The 19,292-nt window shown below is 42.5% G+C and overlaps 3 protein-coding genes and 1 long non-coding RNA gene across 4 annotated transcripts; 1 reads left to right on the plus strand and 3 right to left on the minus strand.

Moving 5' to 3' along the window:
• Nucleotides 1-202: 202 nt before the first annotated feature.
• LOC116925600 (elastase-1) lies at nt 203-2,019 on the minus strand. Its single transcript, XM_032932336.2, has 6 exons — nt 1,502-2,019; nt 1,262-1,424; nt 990-1,137; nt 813-923; nt 627-750; nt 203-551 (listed from the first exon to the last, which is right to left on the minus strand). Exons 1-6 carry the CDS (start codon nt 1,545-1,547, stop codon nt 337-339), a joined length of 807 nt encoding a protein of 268 aa, XP_032788227.2. The 5' UTR covers nt 1,548-2,019; the 3' UTR covers nt 203-336.
• Nucleotides 2,020-2,170: 151 nt separating this feature from the next.
• On the minus strand, nt 2,171-3,788 carry LOC116925579 (complement factor D). The gene is made up of 7 exons (XM_032932308.2): nt 3,720-3,788; nt 3,389-3,659; nt 3,151-3,310; nt 2,911-3,058; nt 2,717-2,827; nt 2,525-2,648; nt 2,171-2,460 (listed from the first exon to the last, which is right to left on the minus strand). Exons 1-7 carry the CDS (start codon nt 3,771-3,773, stop codon nt 2,234-2,236), a joined length of 1,095 nt encoding a protein of 364 aa, XP_032788199.2. The 5' UTR covers nt 3,774-3,788; the 3' UTR covers nt 2,171-2,233.
• Nucleotides 3,789-10,284: 6,496 nt separating this feature from the next.
• Nucleotides 10,285-11,723, plus strand: LOC116925655. Its single transcript, XR_004395654.2, has 3 exons — nt 10,285-10,842; nt 10,905-11,102; nt 11,232-11,723. It is a non-coding gene; the product is annotated as an uncharacterized LOC116925655 (long non-coding RNA).
• A 4,638-nt stretch (nt 11,724-16,361) lies between these two features.
• Nucleotides 16,362-18,689, minus strand: LOC116925556. The gene has a single exon (XM_032932271.2). The coding sequence runs from the start codon at nt 18,436-18,438 to the stop codon at nt 16,453-16,455; it is 1,986 nt and encodes a 661-aa protein (XP_032788162.2). The 5' UTR covers nt 18,439-18,689; the 3' UTR covers nt 16,362-16,452.
• Nucleotides 18,690-19,292: the final 603 nt, after the last annotated feature.

Below are 19,292 nucleotides of genomic sequence, written 5' to 3' on the forward strand. Positions count from 1 at the left end.
GTCAATAGGATTGGTCATTGGTTTCTGCTGGAGCAAGAATGTAAATCCACGCACGAATTTGTCGTGCACGGGGACAAAAGTTCTGTTTAAAACGGAGACGCATCGAAGCTACGAGGGACGGGAGCGAGAGGGAGCCGGTTGCTGTACCCTCGTCAAACCCACCCCTCGCCCAAACCAACTAACATTTCGCAACATTTTCTTGTTTTCCTCTCAAAATAATTTTATTTTTATTTTTTACAATGGTTTCACCAATTTGTTAATTCACAGAAATGGCAATCGGAGTGGTCATCAATGTCTTCGTACACAAGAATGTATAAATCAACACATTTAAAACTGTTAGGCAAAGCCACTATGGGTGACTTGAGGACCTGCGGTTTGAATAAACCAGGAGGAATAGGCCGACAGACGAGTGTAAATCGTTGGAATCATAGCATTTGAACAGCCTTGATTCTTCGACATGATTCCAATCGCTATCAACTCCGCATTCCCTTCAACATTAGTTTCTTGTACCAACGGTGATCCTTCATCAAATTGGCAAGGTGCGACAGTTCCTATAAAAAAAAACATTTCCCAAGTCCTCTTCAATTCAATGCATTTATTCTTACGATAGTTGAATGAACTTATACCTGATTCGGAGCCAGCACAAATCATAAAATCCTCCGTGTACTCATCAACGTTGTACGCACTGCAATCAGCGTGAAGGTTATCGATAGTGCCGCATAGAAGTCGAGTAGATGGAGGTCCTCCTTCCTACAAATATTCACCATCAACAAAACTTTTCATGAAAACTGAAATGCGTGTTTTCGAATTACAAAAGACGCTCCCCATCCGATGATGGTCGCTTCGAGTGGTTGCGCAAGTTCGTCGATTGTGCTATAGCGAATAGGTTGAGCTGTACTGCGAAACACGATCGGTAGCGATAGCTAAAACATTAACATCAATTCAAAATTGCGGGAGTCTATTGGACGTGTTTGCTTACAACTGTATACCTCAATCAGCGCGATATCGTGAATCAAAGACGCTTGATTAAAACCATTAAACGTAAACAGGTCGGCTATGCTGATGGACTGTTCCTCCGGTTCGGGAGTGATAAGTGAGCCCGCACCGATGGTTACATTCAACTCCCTATGAGATTTTCTGCGTCGTATTTCATAATCAAAATAAGTCAAAGACAAACGTTAAAATCAAAATCACGGTTAATCTCTTTAACGAAACGATGCAGTATAAGGTTTGTATATATGGATAGGTCTATACTATATACCCCATGACGCAAGATGCTGCGGTAACAATCCACCTGGCGTTATAAATAAATCCACCACAGATGTGTTGATATCGATAAGAGATTGAAACGACGAACGGAAATTGCTCCGTGCTGTTCACACGATTTCCCCCTGCGATTCGTTCCGATTCCGCATCACCCGTTCCTGCATATTTGTGTGTATATTTCTAAGTTAGAAAGAAAAAAAAAGCTGTTAAACATTTTCAATTGTCTAAGGGCTACCTGAGACTGTAGTGACAAAAACAATTAAAATCAATGCGTGCAACATGTTTGCGATCCACTTTGCTCGACACGAAAAGACGTTCAACAACTGATTTTGGTGTTCCCCGACTGAGGGAAACGTGTCGAGCCTAGCACGGGGCTAAAATAGTGTGCTAATCGTATCTCGAAAGTAGCCAAACATTCAACAAAACGTATTTCATTGGATAACGAGTGGTCTATAAGCTCAGGGTAACTTTGGGAGGTATATACCAAACGTGATGTAGCACTTACGTCCCAATCGTATAAAGCGTTTAAACATGTTGTAGTCAATATTCTGGGTTTTTTTTTGAAGGTCTGTTTGAAAATAAAGTTATCAGTTGTTATCAGATACATGAGTAGAGTACATATTGCCACGAACTTTTGGAAGCATTTTGAATTTGGGACCAGAAAAAATCGTTTAACACGCCCTAACAGTTTCAAATAGTTCGGTGGTCTTATTATTATTTTTTAAATCGAAGTGGCTCCAAGTTTTCCTTAATGCATACCTGATTCACAACAGATAAAGAAAGATTCAGTCCCGATCCCACACAAGGAATACTAAAACAACTGATTATCAGATTGTATCGTTATCCAATCACGCCAACAGTCAGCAGCACTGTTTGTTTTCATGATTTTCTTTATACCACAATGTCTGGCTATAAGATGACGATTTATGTAGGACTCAGAAATATTACACAAAGTAAAGACAACATTCTATTTCGAATTGACGTAGGTGCGAGTGGGAGCCGGTTGCTGTCCTGCCGTCTGCAGCAGCCACGAATAGTAGGTAGCCAAACGAGTGTAAATGGATGGAATAGTCAGGTCAGTGCAGCCTTGATTCTTCGACATGATGCCGACAACGATTTCTTCCTGGACTCCTCCGTAATTAGCGATTTGCGTTAGAGGTGTACCCTCGTCATATTGGCATGGAGAGATGGTTCCTGTGTATGAAACAAATGATCGAAATTCCTATATCTACATGTCGATTAATAAACTCGTTTTTACCTGTTGTCGAGCCAGCGCAAATCATCAAATTCTGAACGTACTGGTCAATACCGTAAGCACGACAGTCAGCTGCGAGATCGTCAATGGGGGCCCAACGCAATCTCGTGGCTGGAACTCCACCTTCCTGTGTATACGTAAACATTAATTGCGTTTACAGTTTTAACAAAATGTTAGGGAGGCACATCTTCTTACAAAAGTTGCTCCCCATCCGACGATTTTAGCGTCCCACGGTGTGGCCAGTTCGTCGATTTCATCGTAACGGATTGGTTGAGCATTTGTGCCGAACACGATCGGCCTGGAAAGCTGGATCAATCAAAACCGTCCGTTTGTTAGAAACATTCGGCTTGACTGCTGATTCAGCACAACGAAATGTATGTACGATATACCTCGATAAGAGCGATGTCGTGTTTTTGAGTCGCTTCTTCGTACAGGTCAAACACAACCATGTCCAAAATGGTAATGATTTGCTCCTCCGGTTCAGGTGTGATCAATGACAGGGCACCAATAGTTACTTTCAATTCTTCCTTTGGTTTCCTATATGCAACAATCAATCAGATAAGAAACACACCCACACAATGCGCAGTATAACTTAAACTAAACGTCCGCTCTCCGAATCTTCAAATTACCCAGAAATGCATTTGGCTGTCGTGACGATCCACCTGTCGTTGTAAATGAATCCACCGCAAATGTGTTGGTCAAATCGAGAAATGGAAACGACGAACGGGAATTGACCTGCAGCTGCTTGAGAGCCACCTATCAATCGTCCGGTCCCGCCATTTGGCGCTCCTGTGCACGTTGCGCAACACCGGATGCAAATCAAGCACATTGATATAATGGTGTACAATAGAATTGGTATTTGTTTACCTGAGACAAAGGTGAGGAGAACGGTGAAAACAAGCGCGGATAGCATGGCTTTTTGTTGACTCGGTAGATTGCGTTCAACTGTTGAATTCGTTCCCGTTTCACCTCCACTTATTATAGAAGCCGACCGGAGTTTGAACGCCAACCCTCTGATAGCCGAAAGATTCCACGTCAAAACACGGACTGGTGTTGTAACCCTGTAAACCTTGTTGCTATCGACGAGATATACAAATCCTAGTTGATCTCCGATGACCTTTTGAATCTCTAACGGAATCTACCAACAAAAAAAAAACAAATGGGTCAATCAAAACTTTTGTTTTCTTTTCATTTCTACCTGAGTGTCCGCTGGGACAAACGATTGGCAAAATGGATGAAACGGATTGTTCATCAAATTGAAAAAAATTTTTAATTTTTTGTTTGTTTTTGTTTGACGTTCAAAGTCGTGGGAATGCCGTAAGTAAGCAACCCATCGTCCATTTGAGGCCAACGCGGCAATAAAACGATTAAAAAAGAGTCTTTAACGAACTCAACATATAGACTAACGTTTATCCCCCCTCCCCTCTTTTTTTGCTGTACACCTCATCTCGGGAAAACCAAACGGAACGTTAGGATATTTATGTTACTCCATAGATAAACCAAGGGGAATTATATGCATCGTATAACTGGTTTTCCCTTCTGATTTCAATCGTAAACCGAACGTATAAGGTTTGAGTTTCTTTCCTATCCCCCTTCAATTTCCAGCAAATCGTCAAAAGGCTTTAATATGTAGATCTTTAGACACTTTACTTTGTTCCTTTCAAAAAAAAAATTGGCAGCACGAGATGATATGAAAATCGTCTAATACCGTTCGGAATGCATTTGAAGGACTATCCGATGACGCAAATCGGCGGATGCGGCTAAAAGAACGGCATTATAAGACGATCGAAACTGATCGAATGCAACAATTTTGTTGACCTTCGTCAAGCCATCAATCACGTTACACAAAGTATACGTGTTAATCTGCGTCCAATCGTCATCCGTTTCCAATCAGACAAAGAAAACTATATGGACGTCATCCGTTGTCCGAGTCGATAAGGGAATTTTTTTTATTTCCCCCGATAGCGGCACAACAATGTTCACTTTAACTAAAAATCAAATACTCTGTTGGACATAATAAAGTCACGTGCATTTTTGAAGGGTCACGTTTTTAATCTCCGGTTGGGATGACGTCTGACTCGCAGCAATTCGATATTGACGTGATCAGAAACCAAATGTTCGCAGCATTTAGTTCCACCGTTACACAATAGATGGTGAGCGAATACCAAGCGTTTTGAAACGCTCACGTCCATGTCGATAACAAATGAAGAAAACTATCAGGAAACCCGTTTTAACGAACAAAGTAAAAAAAGAAATATATATTCATATAAATTCTATTTGAATCCAAAAACAACAACATAACAGTCAACACACTCTGAAGGAGGGGAGGGGAAGAAAAAAAAAGAAGTGACCGATATGATTGACGGCTCTTTTCGCATGTTTTACAATATCTCCGCTCCGTTGGTGAGAACCGGCGCAAGAAAGGAAAGGAAAAAAAAAAAACCAACAGCGACATCATAATCAGGCAAAAGTGTAGGGGCGTGGCCATTATGCATGATGATAAGCATTCGGGCTACATACGCACACAAAAAAGAATTTAAAAAAAAAAAAAAAAAAGAGAGAGAGACGAAGGCAAAAGCGCGTATAAGAAAAGCTTTCCGTGTTATGGTATATATCTGTAAAGAAAAATGTGAACACCAGATGATGGGGAAGAAAGAAAAAAGACCTCAAAAGAAGAGTCGGAATCAGAGGAGGAACAGCACTTGTGTGTAGCAGGCTGTCGGATTCTCTAATTGACACTCTTGAAATGTGCTCTTGTAATTTGGTTTGCCGACTTTTTTTCTTTTTTTTTCCTGAAGGGGAGAGAAAGAGAGAGAGAGAAACTCTTCGCCGACCGCACCGGCAAAAGGTTGAAAGCCATGGAAAAAAAAAAATAAAAAATAAAAAGGTAAGTAAAAAGAAAAAAAATTACCTTATATATACATCAAGGAGAAGGGAGAAAGATCCTTTCTGAACCGCCGTGTATCTACCAAAATTCAATCCAAAAGTTCTACACGCCAAAAAGAATCAAAGAGCTGGAACACCGCCGGGGCTTTCAGCTTTTTTCGTATATGTAGGCCTTTGGCAGGCAATCGTGCCTTTTTATTTATTATTATTTAAGTAGCTATAGAAGTGAACATATAAAAATTGGAAACGTTGTTGCCTCTACTGTTTAACTCACCTGATTATCAAAAGATGCGTCGGCATTTTTTGTTTCCAACACATTCTGTGACCCTTATTTTGCTTGATTGCCTGTAGGCCTTGTGTATATTTATGGAACGGCATAAGACTTTAACGAGTCACAACGGCTCAATCCTTATCGCACCATCCAGTTTGAGACCACAACGCATTTTTCTTTTTAGGTTGTTGTTGTTTGTTACTGCCGTGCTTCTGTTGTCCGTGTAGAGTTCTTTGTTAGACACACGTCAGAATAGTCTGGACGAGCCTGGACCAGGGAACGTTGTCTATCTATCTCGACGGTCAATCATCACACCAACATGTTCAGTTTTTTTTTTTTTTGTGCCTTAAGATCGTGAGAAAAAAAACAACAACAGACAATCCAAAAAGGTTTTGAATAAATTAAACATCTTTTTTTCAGTGAATATACAGAAGAAACACTTTGATTCGCAATCTGCACGGCTCATTTCGAATTCGAGCAACCAACAATCAAATTAGAATCGCTCTTAGCAACAGTCAACGATGTTAAAGGCTAAAAATAAGGTGCTGCTCTACTCTAAAGATAGCTAAAGGCACGTTGTCATCACCATCATCATTCGATTTGCATATACACGCAGTCAACTTTCGTAATTGATTCTCGGGCGTCGGCGTTTGCTTTCAACACTCACTTTACACACGTCTGTCAAGCGTGTAAGTGTAACAGACCTGTCTACCACCTTCTACATCCACCAATTCAATCGTACCCTACCCCCTTTTTTCTTTTCCAACAGAACATAAAAAAAAATAAGAAGAGTACGTGCATTTTACGCAGAGTCTCTTTCATAACCAGCCTGAGTAGGTACATCCCCATCATCCAATCAAAGACCTTTAACACACACACCCTCTCAACTCTTCTATATATGCTTCTGTATATTTATATACTGGAACATGTGTCAGATTATACCCTTTTTTATTTTTTTTATTTTAGAAGGTAGGGGTGGTTAACATCCCCCCCCCCCTTTTCCCTCTAAACGGTGCTAATCACGCTCATGCAAAAAAAGAAAACCCTTTTTTTTTTATTTAGACGCTGATATCTATTTGATGCTGATCCCTTCGATCCGGACTGTGCCATATAATCCTCCAGAGAGAGATGTTGGAAACATTATACAAAAGAGAGGGGGCGAATATATATACCCAGCTCAATGTCAGTTTTGTACACGCCAATGTTCCATGCGCATATAATATATATGCTCTCTCATCTAACCACGTTTAGTCCGTAAAAAGGTGGGGAGGGGGTTTATAAACGACTGTACCGCGCCCTTCTATTTTCCCTCGAGTAGCTTTCGGTGAGCTAGCGGCTAAAAATCTCTGTGGACTTCGGGCTTTGGTATACGGGGGAGTTGTTTCTCTTTTTCTTTGGCTTCTTGAACATCTCGGCTATAGGAGACTATGTCCTTTAGACCGTTGTATCCATAGTATATAGCGGGATGTATACTATATCTTTCGAATGAAACAAAACGTATATGTATACTGAAGGAATAACAACGTTAGGTGACACGCCCAACGCGGGCAACTCATAATATTATACAGAAGCATTTTGATAGATATATTTATACAGTAGATCTAAATAAACATAAAGTTACACAACCAGCACCAACAGGAAAGATCGATGGCAAGTCGTCAGTCCCGCGGGAACGTCTGTATCATGTCTCAATTGATTATTGACGCTACCACAAGTAAGTATTAAACGATGGCGTGTTTTTTTTAAATATAGCCATGAGATGAAATAACAAACTCAAACTCTTACTCATGTGAATAAATGATTACCCGCGCTCTTTCTTTTTTTATTATTATTATTTTTTTTTTTAAATCCATAAACCTGTGATGAGTAGGCCTAATATTAAATCTCGTTAATAGTAAAGGCGAATATTGTAATGCGAAGCGGCAAAAAATTGGAGAACGTCGGGATGGGGGGGGATCGGAAGGTGTCTCGTTGCATCCGGATTAGCGTGCGCAGAGTCTCGTATTTTTGAAGCATAAGCGGTGCGTGTATTTACGTATTGGGAAACCACCATTTGTTTCACCAAGCCTATTACGTTTGATGAACGTTAGAATACAAAAAAATAAAAATAAAAATAAATACCCGAACAACGGCAGATGGTGTTGTCGAAGGGTGCGGTGTAAAATAGAGAAAACAAACGGCTACGCGTGTCTGATATCAAAAACTAGCCACTAAAAATATCCAGTTTGGATTATACTTTTCTTCCTGAAATAATAGAATACAATTTCGTGTGGGTGCGTTGATTCGGTATAGCGAAGCTACTGCAAACGCCAGTACGTGACGCTCTGGAGAGAGAAACTAATGATCAAAGTGGTTGAATTGCGCAAGTTGTGTTTGTTATCCACCCTTGTTTATATATGTTACACGTTTTTCTGTGTTTACACCCAAATTTGGGCCGCAGCTGAAAACTCGTCGTTCAAAACCTAATCAGCTGGACTGGGTAGTATATAGTTGAGGCCTTGCACGTTAAACGCGGCTCATTAACGCCGGCTGTGCACGAACGAGCAAATCGATGGCTAATGAATTGATTGGATCGTTCCCAAAAAAAAAAAAAAAGGCCGAGGAGGGAGGCGATTCAGGTTATTTCCCGTTGGCTGCACGATCTTCACCGACCGATCGTCAATTTTACAGCGCCGCGGCGTCTGATGAACTCGAGCTGTTGTTGTTTGTTGGCGCTTCATCCTCCCTGGCCATCAAAATAAAGGCCCCTTTTCTTCTTTGATGTTTTCATTTATCGAAAAGGCATCACACGTCCGAACACAAACATGTTCCAGTTTCTCCGTGTTCTAAATGCAACCTATTATAGCCGCAATAATGGGACTCGATATAAGTTTGCGCACGTCCGTCTCCGTACTGGATGATGTGCTCGCGTGTTTTGTTGTTGCTGCTACACAGTTACCCGTTTGATGCCGCATGTTAATGCACCCGCCAACAATCTCTCACCAAATTCTTGGGCGTTTCTTCTATTTGTGTTCACCGTTTGTTGCACGTTTCAAACGTTGTAGTAAACGTCCACAGTTCGACTGAAACGCGGCAACGGAGCGGAATAATAACGAGCCTTTTTATTCCTCGTACAAAAAAAGAAAAAAGGGCACCTCATGCAAATGAAGTCGAATTTCAAGCTCTGCGCCCGTCAAGCCAATTTGAGGCTTACAGCACAAACTGTGTCTGTGCTGTGCGGGCTCTCTATGTATAGCAGATGAAGGCCTGTTTAGTCGTTTACATGATGGACGAACGATTGACGTCACGTATGCCGCGCTTCTACTTGAACATTCAGTTCGAGTTGTTGGAAACGAAGCAAAAATATTTGGCAAAACTGCCTTTGTCTTGGTGAGAATGCGCTTGTCAACCGACATTATGTTTGACACTGCCCTCTTTTATGTGTATATAGCTCAGTGAAATCATTGGTCCACTTGTTTTCCTTATTTTTTAAGCGTTCAAACTTTGACGTTGTGCGCAATTCATTTTAAAACGATGATTCTGTGAATGTCTAACGCGATTTCTATATACAAACAATGAAGCGATTATAAGTTGCGAAACGTTGCGAGTTGCACATTGGCCTGGACACGCAGTGACGGAGGTTAGGCAAAAGGATGTGAACTACTGCGTCAATTTTCAAAGTGAAATGATGACGGTCGGCTTGATTATAACTGAAACTGACGGTCTTGATAATGGCGATGATGTTGGGATTTTCTCGGTACAAAGAGACGCAATTTCTTGGGTATTACAAAATGTTCCAACTCGACGCTCTGCTAATCAGAGTCGCTTCACGCACATCACAGGCCGTGAGAACTTTCTTCTGTCTGGTCAGTAGCTCCTTAAAATCGTTTGATTTAATTCTTAAAAAAAAAAAAAAAAATGGTGGATCAATGCGACTTTGCAACACATGCAAATGACCCGACCCCGTTCGTTATACCAACCCCAATCATCTGACGTGTGGACATTCCTAAATCAGATATTTACTTGATCATCTTCCTATAAAATCCTAATGACAATCGCAAGCCTTTTGATTGTTTCTCACTAGCAAACTGTGCGATTACACAAAGACTTATTTTTTAAAACAACAACAACAACAACAGAAAACGCCGGTTGTTCGATGCACCGGAGCCTCTGGGGTGAAGAACGCAGCTCATTGTGTAACATCAACTTGGGACGCGCACCGTTGGAATTCCGCGTTAGGAATGTCATCGTCACCTCTCTCTCTCTCTGATATAGAATTATAAAAAAAAAAAAAAAACGAGTCAGACAAATATGTTTTTCTTTCTTAAAGAGACATGTATTATATAAATACATACTGCGTTTTAAGAAAGAAAAATGCAAAGAGAGAGAGAAAGAGAGAGACCAGTCAAAACTCTTAGTGAAGCCTTTTCTTATTATTTTTTTTGTGTGTGTGTGTCTTCTTCCATAACGTCGTCGTAGAGATAGAAGAAAGAGAACGGGGTGTGATGCTTTAGAAAATAAAATAAAACACAAAAGAATGTTGTCTCTGTGCTGCGGCAGAGGTGGATATGTCGGTGTTGACTTTTGAGTATAGTGTCGGTCTACCACTGCAAATGGGGGGCTGGCTTGTTGACGATCCCCCATTCTCCTTTCTCTTATTACACACACACACACACACATAGACACACTAGAAGAGGACACACATGGAACGTCCCGATGAGCCAGCAATTTCGCACGTAGCCAACGTTTTTCACTGTTCTATCCAACACCATTCTTTATACAGCCAGGCCCTCCTTGTGTGTGTGTGTGTGTATAGCATCGAAGAGCAAAGGCTCGTTTGACAGGAGCGTTTCAAAACAATCTTTTGATGAGCATATTTTTATTTTTCCTTCGACAAAAAAAAAAAAATGCGTAGATCGGTATGCCGTCACGTGATGTTCACCGAAGGAACACGGGACGATGATTGGAGCACCTTGTTCCCTTTTTTGCGCTTGACATCCACACACCGAAATGTCTTGTGTTCGCATGGGCGAGGCAATGCAAACATCCGCTCCCTCTCTTTTTCAAATTTTTTCAAGAGATCCAATATACGAGTATATAGGTCTAACTATTTGCATGTCCCTCTATTTTTTTGTTTGGGGGGGTCCTCACATCTCATTTTCCAGGGATAACATCAAATCATCAGGTGAGCCAGTGTATAGACTATACATACGCACAACAAATATAACAACATATTATTCGCGATAGGACAACATCCTGTTCCATTATGGGCTCCATGTCCTCCCCCTCTTTAAAAACCCCAAAAATTCACACTGCACTCCGCAGAAATGAACGAGGCACAACGGCGAGTAGGACATAGCAAAACAAAACGAAACGCTGTATTTATTTGGCCTATTCTTCGCTGACAACACACATCGACCCTACCTGGAACGGACTATACAATTCGTAAGGGGCCGTTTTCCTGTTTGCCAATGTGTATACATAATTCTATTTTTTCTGAGCCGCAAAAACTGATGTCTCTTTTTATTGACGTGCCTATTGCTCCTATACCATCCCTCGGTTTGTGTATAACAGTTCCATTACACACAACGTCATCGATGAGCTCCGCCCTTATTTTTGTTGTTGTTGTTGTTGCCGTATAGACTTGAAGGATGTGTTGCTGTCGTTGGTGTTGGTGTATGCAGCCAAACAAGAACGGAAGTAACCACTTTTCAGAAACGACAATCTTGCGAGATGTTTATATAGGTCGAACAGGAAACATCAAACAGGATATTCTTACGTCGTTTTCCTAACCACTCCTAGTATTGAAAATATTCTGTGGAAATGATGAAACGCGGAAAATAAATAGTTATCCCACTAATAGTCCCCACCCCCCTATTTCTCCTAATCCGGTGGGAGGACATCCATCGCGTGATCGAACGTGCCAATCACTGCGGAAATAGCACGGGCTAAAATGTAATAATAAATGAACACACACAAAAAATGGTTGCGTGCTGTGCGTTATGTGTAATACAAGAGACACTGTCTGGCAAAAATCCACAATACACACACAAAGGGGAAAGCTGAGCCGCGTGTCACATTGTTCGCTAGATGTGATGTACATATATGCCTCAATTGATTGCTCTCTGTGAAAACAAAAAAAAAAAAATCGCTATCATCTGCAGGATTTAGGTAGAATAGGCCCCGCACAAAACACGCCCATTATACCTTCTGGCTTTGCGGGTATATAGTATCACGTGACACGAACGCACACGTCAGTGAAAGGGCTGCATTTCAAGCTATATAACAGAGCAGAGTGAACTTCTAAAACTGAATGATTTTATCGATGATGATAATGGCACTCAAATCTTCGGAGACTGGGAAGAGCTAAACAGCACCCAACGTGACCACCCACACACACAAAATGGCATTGCCCGGAAGACTTCCGTCGGAGGCTTCCATTGCTGTAAGGCCTGAACAAAACAATATTTCTACAACCCATGGCAATTCAGTTCAACATTTTTGAATAATTCAAGCAAAAGCCTCCCCCCCAAAGTCCGCCCGAACTTTTGAAGCCCATTGCGTAACATGTACAGCAAACCATCTCCTCACTTATCACATTGAGTATATATACGTAAGAAAAATGCTGGTTTGCCAAATCGATTTACTGGCCGAGGATCTACGGAGAGAAGGTCCATAACAACTCGCATTAATTTATATATAGGTTTATATTCTATCACCACCAGCCGGAAAGGAAACGATGAAATTTGCATGTGGTTCAATCGTTAGGTGTCCTATATGTCTCTCCTAAAACTCGCCCTAAGAAAGGAGAAGGAAAAATAGTTTTTAAAAATGAGGGGGGGGAAACATTCGATATGGAAAAATAAAATGTGGAACATTGACGTGCATCATTAACTATCCAATTGACATACACCGCTCCAAAGCAACATCGGACAGAAGTTTAGCATAAGGGAGGACTATAAAAAATGAAGCGACTTAACCGGCTTTACATACACACACAAGAAATATACGAGAGGTAATCTTTTGCAGTGGGGCGCTGAATAATGCAATCATCATATGTAAGCGAAAGCAGTTGGCCGTGTGCGGCTGCTATGGTTGTTGGGCAATTTGATTGTCAATTCAAATCGATTGATTTGCCCAGCCCCTTCTAACATTCTATAGGGCTGATGTTCTTTTTTTTTTTCGTAGGCTAAATTCTTGAACGGAAGGAATGGGATAAATAAGGTTCGATTGATGGCGGGCGTTTCGGCTTCCGATTGAAAGACCGGCACCAAACTCATTTGCATACGGACAAGTGATAACCGCTTGACAAAGACTACTGCACCTACAACACGCACCGATATACAGACACATAACAAATTAGCAAATGTTATACGCCAACCCCATGTCAAATTGTCCATTGACGATCAAAGTCACGTCTCCTTTCTCTAATTTGCATACCAAGTTTCGCTCCCGGCTTCCATTTTTTTTTTTTCTCTTTCCCCTCATCTTGGTTATGTCAACTAAAAAAAAAAGAAAGTCTCTGAGAACAGAGTGATGCCGACAGAAAATATTTCAACTATGTCCACTTGTCCACCATCACGGACGCAAAAAAAAAATAAAACGACAAACAAATAGAAAAAAAAAATGTTAAAGTACACACGAGCCCAAAGGTATTCCATGAAAATCCTAAACACAGCCCCGAGGGTGACTCACAAAGTTTAGAACAATAAATATATACATATGTATACACAAAATGAAAAGAAAAGCTTCTTGAGTCTGCGCGTTCTCCGAAAGTTTGATGTTGATGAACCATTTTGGTGCGTAACTCGCGTTCTGAATTCTCTGCCTTTGATTAATTAAATCTTTAATTAAAAAAAGAAAAGCAAAAAAAAAAAAAACGGGACGAGTGTGTGGGTGGTGTGCACTGTCTGTTCGAATGCAAATGTTGCTGTACACGCAGTTGGCCAGCATCGCATTCCGAAATAACAAGGACGCATGTGATAGCGCATTGCAAGTCAAATAAAAAAATAATAAGGTTACACGCGCTGAACGAATCAATAAGTAACAGAGTACATAAATATATATTTTCAGGTCAAAATAAAGTGTATCGATATATGGATAGGTGGTGGGCCAGATGCGCAGTGCAGTCATCGCTATGACAAACAAATATAATATCTATACAGGAACGGTATATACACTTGTGTGCAGACGTCCAACTTCAAAAAAAAAAAAAAAAATGTAATAGAAGCGCTTGGAGCTTGTTTAAACAGCAGTTCTGTGAGCTGAAACAGAAGTAGGTTATACTGTTAAAAAAAAAGAAATAAGGAAAAAAAATTCAGTTGTAAAATGGTGTCATCTATTTGGCCAGGTGAGTTCCTCTTTACGTGTTAAATCAACACAAGAGAATTCTACATTCCACCAAAAATATGTTTTCTATTTTTAAAATTCGTATTCAAAATGATTCACGACCAAGCGATTCATGTCGTTTCATTTATTTTTAATTCGTTTTTTGAAGAGAAATAGAGACGATCTACCTGTGGACCGTTCACCGCCACAGTTGACAACACAAAAAAATGCGTGGGAAATAACAAATAAATCAATAGTCCATTCTCTATACCCATTCTCACCGTGCTGGCCCTGTATGTACATGCCTGCTAAAGTGGACGAGAGTCGTATACATAACGCGCACCTTGTCGCTCTGTTAACTGTTAAGTGAGAATGGATGAGGTTACACACCACAAAAAAAAAAAGAACAACAACAAAAAAAAAAGGTGTGTGTGTGTGTTAGGGGCGGTGACACACACACACAACAAGGAATGCCCAACAGCATCGTGTGTATTATATACCGAAAAAAAAAAAGAAAACGGTGGAATGAGAAAATGCGTGTGTGTGTACACAAACTGATGCCGTTGCTGTGTGGGACAAATCACAAAAGAGGGGCCTACATGTAACCCTCGCCTTTAACGTTTTCTCTTCGTGTCTATATACTCGAATGCTGTGCTGGCGTATATCCGTGACAGTCAACACCCCGATGCACTCAATCAATACACACCTCTATTATATATATTGTATATATGTAAAGGTATCATTGTGTTATGCATATAACAATAAACGTCTTTCAAATGATTTCAAAAACAAAAACAAAAAACATTTTTTTTTTTTTGCTGTTGGAAAATCTATACTCGAAAATTGAATGTGATTGGACTCTTTGATTTGATTGCGCTTTATTAGGGAGACGAACCACCTTCCCACGCTTATTTCAATTTTTTTTTGGGGGGTTGTCAGTGTCTTTTATTCAGTTAGTAAAAGTATAGCGCATCCAACAAGCCGTGGCTAACGTGACGTCAAAGTCAGCAACGATCAAGACTTGTGTGTGTGTGTGTTTCTGTTGGACATGCAATTAAATCAGTACGCCCGGCTGGAGATCAATTCGAATTTGGCGCGCCACTTCAACAACAACAAAAAAAACAAAGGCCTATCAAGAAAAGAAACGTTTGAAAAAGCTCATGTCTATATGTATATCTATCAATGTTTAATGTTGGCATTATTGTCCAGGCTTCTTTTTTTTTTCTTTCATGATGTGGACCGTCCAAAAAGCCGGAAACGATTAAGGGTCCGCACGCGCCGGCCGAAATAAGCGAAACCAATCGACATTTCATCATAAATAGAAGAATCATTGGCGAAAAAAAAAAATCAGAAAGAAAAAGAAAAATAATACTCGACTGCTTTCCTTTTTTATTCAAGCACTCCATTAACACTCTATTGTGCGTTTCATGCCCATGGCTGTGCTGTGTGTACACACACACACACGTTACATGAGGAACTGGGGGGGGGGTCTTTATATGCTCAATAGTCCGTATATAAGCAACTTCCAATTTGTCTTAACATTCGAAATATTTTCTAAAGGTTTATATCCATGGCCACACAATCATCATGGTTGTGTTGTTGATACACACACACACACAGGCCCCCCTCTTTTATTGCGTGTCAACGCGCGCGTTCGGCTACATTTGATGTTCCCTCTTGTGGAATTATTCGATCGACTCCAAGGGTCCCCGACTCTTCGACATTTCCGCTCGAGCGGCCCCTTGCTCCCCCATCAAGATCTCTATGGTCCTTTTGACGAGAGCAAACTCAACGGGGGGGGGGAGCAGGTTCATCGTTGAGGTCTGCTACCTTATTTTTTGGGGGGGGAGGGAATAAAAAGAAATTTAGCAAATACTTTCGAAATGGAATGCAGTAGGCCTATATGATAAACTAAAGTTGATACAATCAATCATTCAAATAAATCCGTCTTTTGTTTGTGCGCGTTGAACATGTTGGTGTGTAGATTCGTTGTCTTAATCGGATGGCGAGAAGACCAACCTTTGGTTCCGATTCGAATCGAGTCTATACGGTATGCAAAAGATAAATCATTTGATGATTATCACTGATTTGTGGAATCTATATGCAAAAATGAAAGGCCATTTTCTTTTATTTCTATATTTTATTTCCTGTTGTTGTAGTTGTTCAAGAATGTACATTACAATACAAACACACACACACACACACGGATGCAGCACTGCGTATATACTATATAGGAGACCAAGCTGGATTTGGGAAAAACCACGTCGCAATCAATTGGGAAAACATCCAAACAATTACACCAGAAAAAGAATCGATACATTTTTTTTTTTTGTCTTTTCTTATCCTTTTTTTTTTTTTTTAAATGGCCGAGACATCAAAAGAACAGAAGAGATATATTTAAAGAGAACACAACATCGATTTACAATCAATCGAAAATATGATAAAACAAAATCATCTCATTCATCTCTCAATGTTTAGCAATTAACGGGGCAACGCCGGTGGCGTTCTTCGTTCCATTAGCTGCTGCAGCCACCTGATCGAGATTGCGTTGCAATTGTTGTTGTTGCTGTTGTTGTTGTTGCTGCTGCTGCTGCAAGCAATTGATGCGCATCACTTCGGCCACTTGCTCGTAATATTTGGTCAATTGTTCCATGCCGGAAGGAAGCGAATGGTTGTGCGGAGTGGACATTGGCTGTTGGTGGAAGTAGGCCTGCTGATGATTGAACGGGTGAGCGTTGTTGTTGATCAGCCGATGGGCCGGAATGGGAAGCCGGAGCGAGGCCGTTCCACCGGCAGCGGCCGGTTGATGGAAGCGCCAAAATCCGGCGGCCGCGGCCGCTGGCGCACCGATCGGAGATGAAGGAACGGCCGGACTAGAGGCCAACGATTTGGCCGGATCGACATCCTCGCCGGACAGGTTGTGATTTTGCGGCGGACTGGTCGAACCCAAACGGCGCAGGTGGTCGTCCTCTTCCGAGTCTTCGCTGACCACGTCCACATCCTCGTCCAGTTCGATCTTGATGCGCTTGTTCTCGTTGACTCGTTCAGCCTCCTCTTCGTCGTGGCTGCTTCCGGCTGCCGAACTGCGTTCGTCCTCTTCGTCCCGCTCGTGTCGACGTTGCAGAGCGCACTGCTCGTCGCGTCCGCCACTGAGCGCCGGTTGCGGGTCGCTCGGTCCCAATAAACTGGCCACGTCGAACAAACGCTTCCGCGGAGCGGAAGAGCCCCCAATGGCCGACGGATGCGACTGCCGATGGGTGGCCTGGCCATCATCCGACGAAGCCGACGGAGATAGCGACGTCATGTGCGGAATGGGGGCGGCCGAAGCGGCCGCCGCCGCGGCCATCATCAAGACCGAATGATGATGCTCCATCATTAAATTCCGCTGATGCTGCGGATGCATTCCACCCAGACCCTCAACGGAGTGGTGGTGGTGGTGGTGATGACCAAGTCCCCATCCGGCGGCCAAAGAAGCGGCCATGTGATGGGCCGTAACGGGCGACGGAGGCGGGGTCGGCGAGTCTTCTTCATCGACGGCCAGGCCCATGTGCTTGCGCACTTTGCGCTGAGCTTTGCGCCTCCGGAAGTCGCCTTTAGTGAAATCGTCGATGTTGGCCGGATGGATGGCCCAGTAATGACCTTTGCCATTGGCGCTCCTGCCGGCTTTAATGAAACAATCGTTCAGCGACAAATTGTGACGGATGCTGTTGCGCCAGCCGGGCCCGCGCGATCGGAAGTACGCGTAATTGTCCAGGATGTACTGGTAGATGTCGCTGAGGACTAATTTCTTTTCCGGAGAGCCGAGGATGGCCATGGCGATCAGTCCGATGTAACTGTGCTGGGGTTTAGGCTCTTCCACCATGTTCACCACGCCTGCATGTCCTGCGCGCATCATGGCCGCTGCGGCCGAATGATGATGGAACAAACGAGGGTCGCAATGCTGTTGCTGCTGCTGCTGCTGCTGCTGTTGTTGCTGTTGTTGTTGCTGCTGGAATTTGGCTGCCGCGTACGTGAAGAAAAACGAACTCAAATCGGATGAGGGCGCAGGGACGGATGGAGTGCCGTTTTGGCCGGAATTCGTTGCTGCGCTGCGTCCCAACTGGGCCGACAGAGCGGCGGCGGCGTAGGGGTTCATGAAGGCGGCGGCTGGATGCGTGACGCCGGCGAAACGCAACCGCTCCGCCATGGCGTAGTTGTACAACTGGATGCGGTACTGATCCAGCGCTGCTGGGTTGTTCGTTTGCTGCTGCGGCAGACCGTGCGGATGCGTCGGGATGGCCAAAGCCGACGATGAAACGACGGCCGAAGGTGCGGATGCGGCCGACGATGACATGGCGGCCATTGCTGCTGCGCTGCTGCTACCCGACTCCGTTTTGAAGGAGAAATTGAGCGGCGGAAGAGATGCCAACGATTGCGGAGGCATCCGGTTGGTCGGCGACTCGGCACTACTCATGACACAAACACTGGACAAATCACTCGCTTTGTTTTCGGTTCTGTTTGGTTTGGTTTTAACTTCAATCCGACCAAATTTGACCAACTATTTTCGGGTTGAAAATTCGAAACAAAAACTGCCAGTCAGAATACGATCGAATGTTTAATTTTTTTTTTTTTTTGGGGGAGGGGGGGTTTTGCCGTTCCAGGGAGAAGCGGACAGTTGAAGAGCTCTTGGTTTGTCAACGTCCAACGAGGGAATTCAGCATCCAACAGCGGCAAACAGCATCTTTATTTGTTTGTGTGTCTCTCTCTGTGTGTGTGTGTGTGTGTGTGCTGACGATGGGCCGAGCTCCAGCTTTTCAAGATACAACAATAAATAAAGCCATCCCCCCGCATCCAGCCGGATTGGTTAGGTTAGCTAGCAACTCCTCCCATCGTAGCCATCGTCGGCTCTTTCCCATTGGCTTCCGTCCCCTTGTATACACACACACACACACACACCATCCGTTTGGATTTTTCCTACGGACGTTGACAGCTTTTTTTTTTAAATATCTATATAATAATAATAAATTTATTATTTAAAAAAATAATAATAATAAAATAAATAAATAAAACTTGTGAGCTCCACCCATCGGCCATTATTGTTTTGCTGTCGGTTTATATAAAATTTTTGTGTTTCTTATTTTATTGTGGGGGTTGGGGGGCATCTGTGGCTTTGGAGTCGTGACTGAAGCAAAAATAAATCAAAAAATCAAGGTGGATGTAAAGAAAGAGAAGGAAATCAGTGGCTCCTCCCCCACTTGATGCGGTGCCCATCTGCCTTTGATTTGTTGTTGCGGCCGGCTCGATTAACTCATCAAATGTTGTCGAAAG

The sequence above is a fragment of the Daphnia magna genome, linkage group LG6 (genome assembly GCF_020631705.1).
Source record: "Daphnia magna isolate NIES linkage group LG6, ASM2063170v1.1, whole genome shotgun sequence".
In the NCBI taxonomy this organism is placed as follows: domain Eukaryota; kingdom Metazoa; phylum Arthropoda; class Branchiopoda; order Diplostraca; family Daphniidae; genus Daphnia; species Daphnia magna.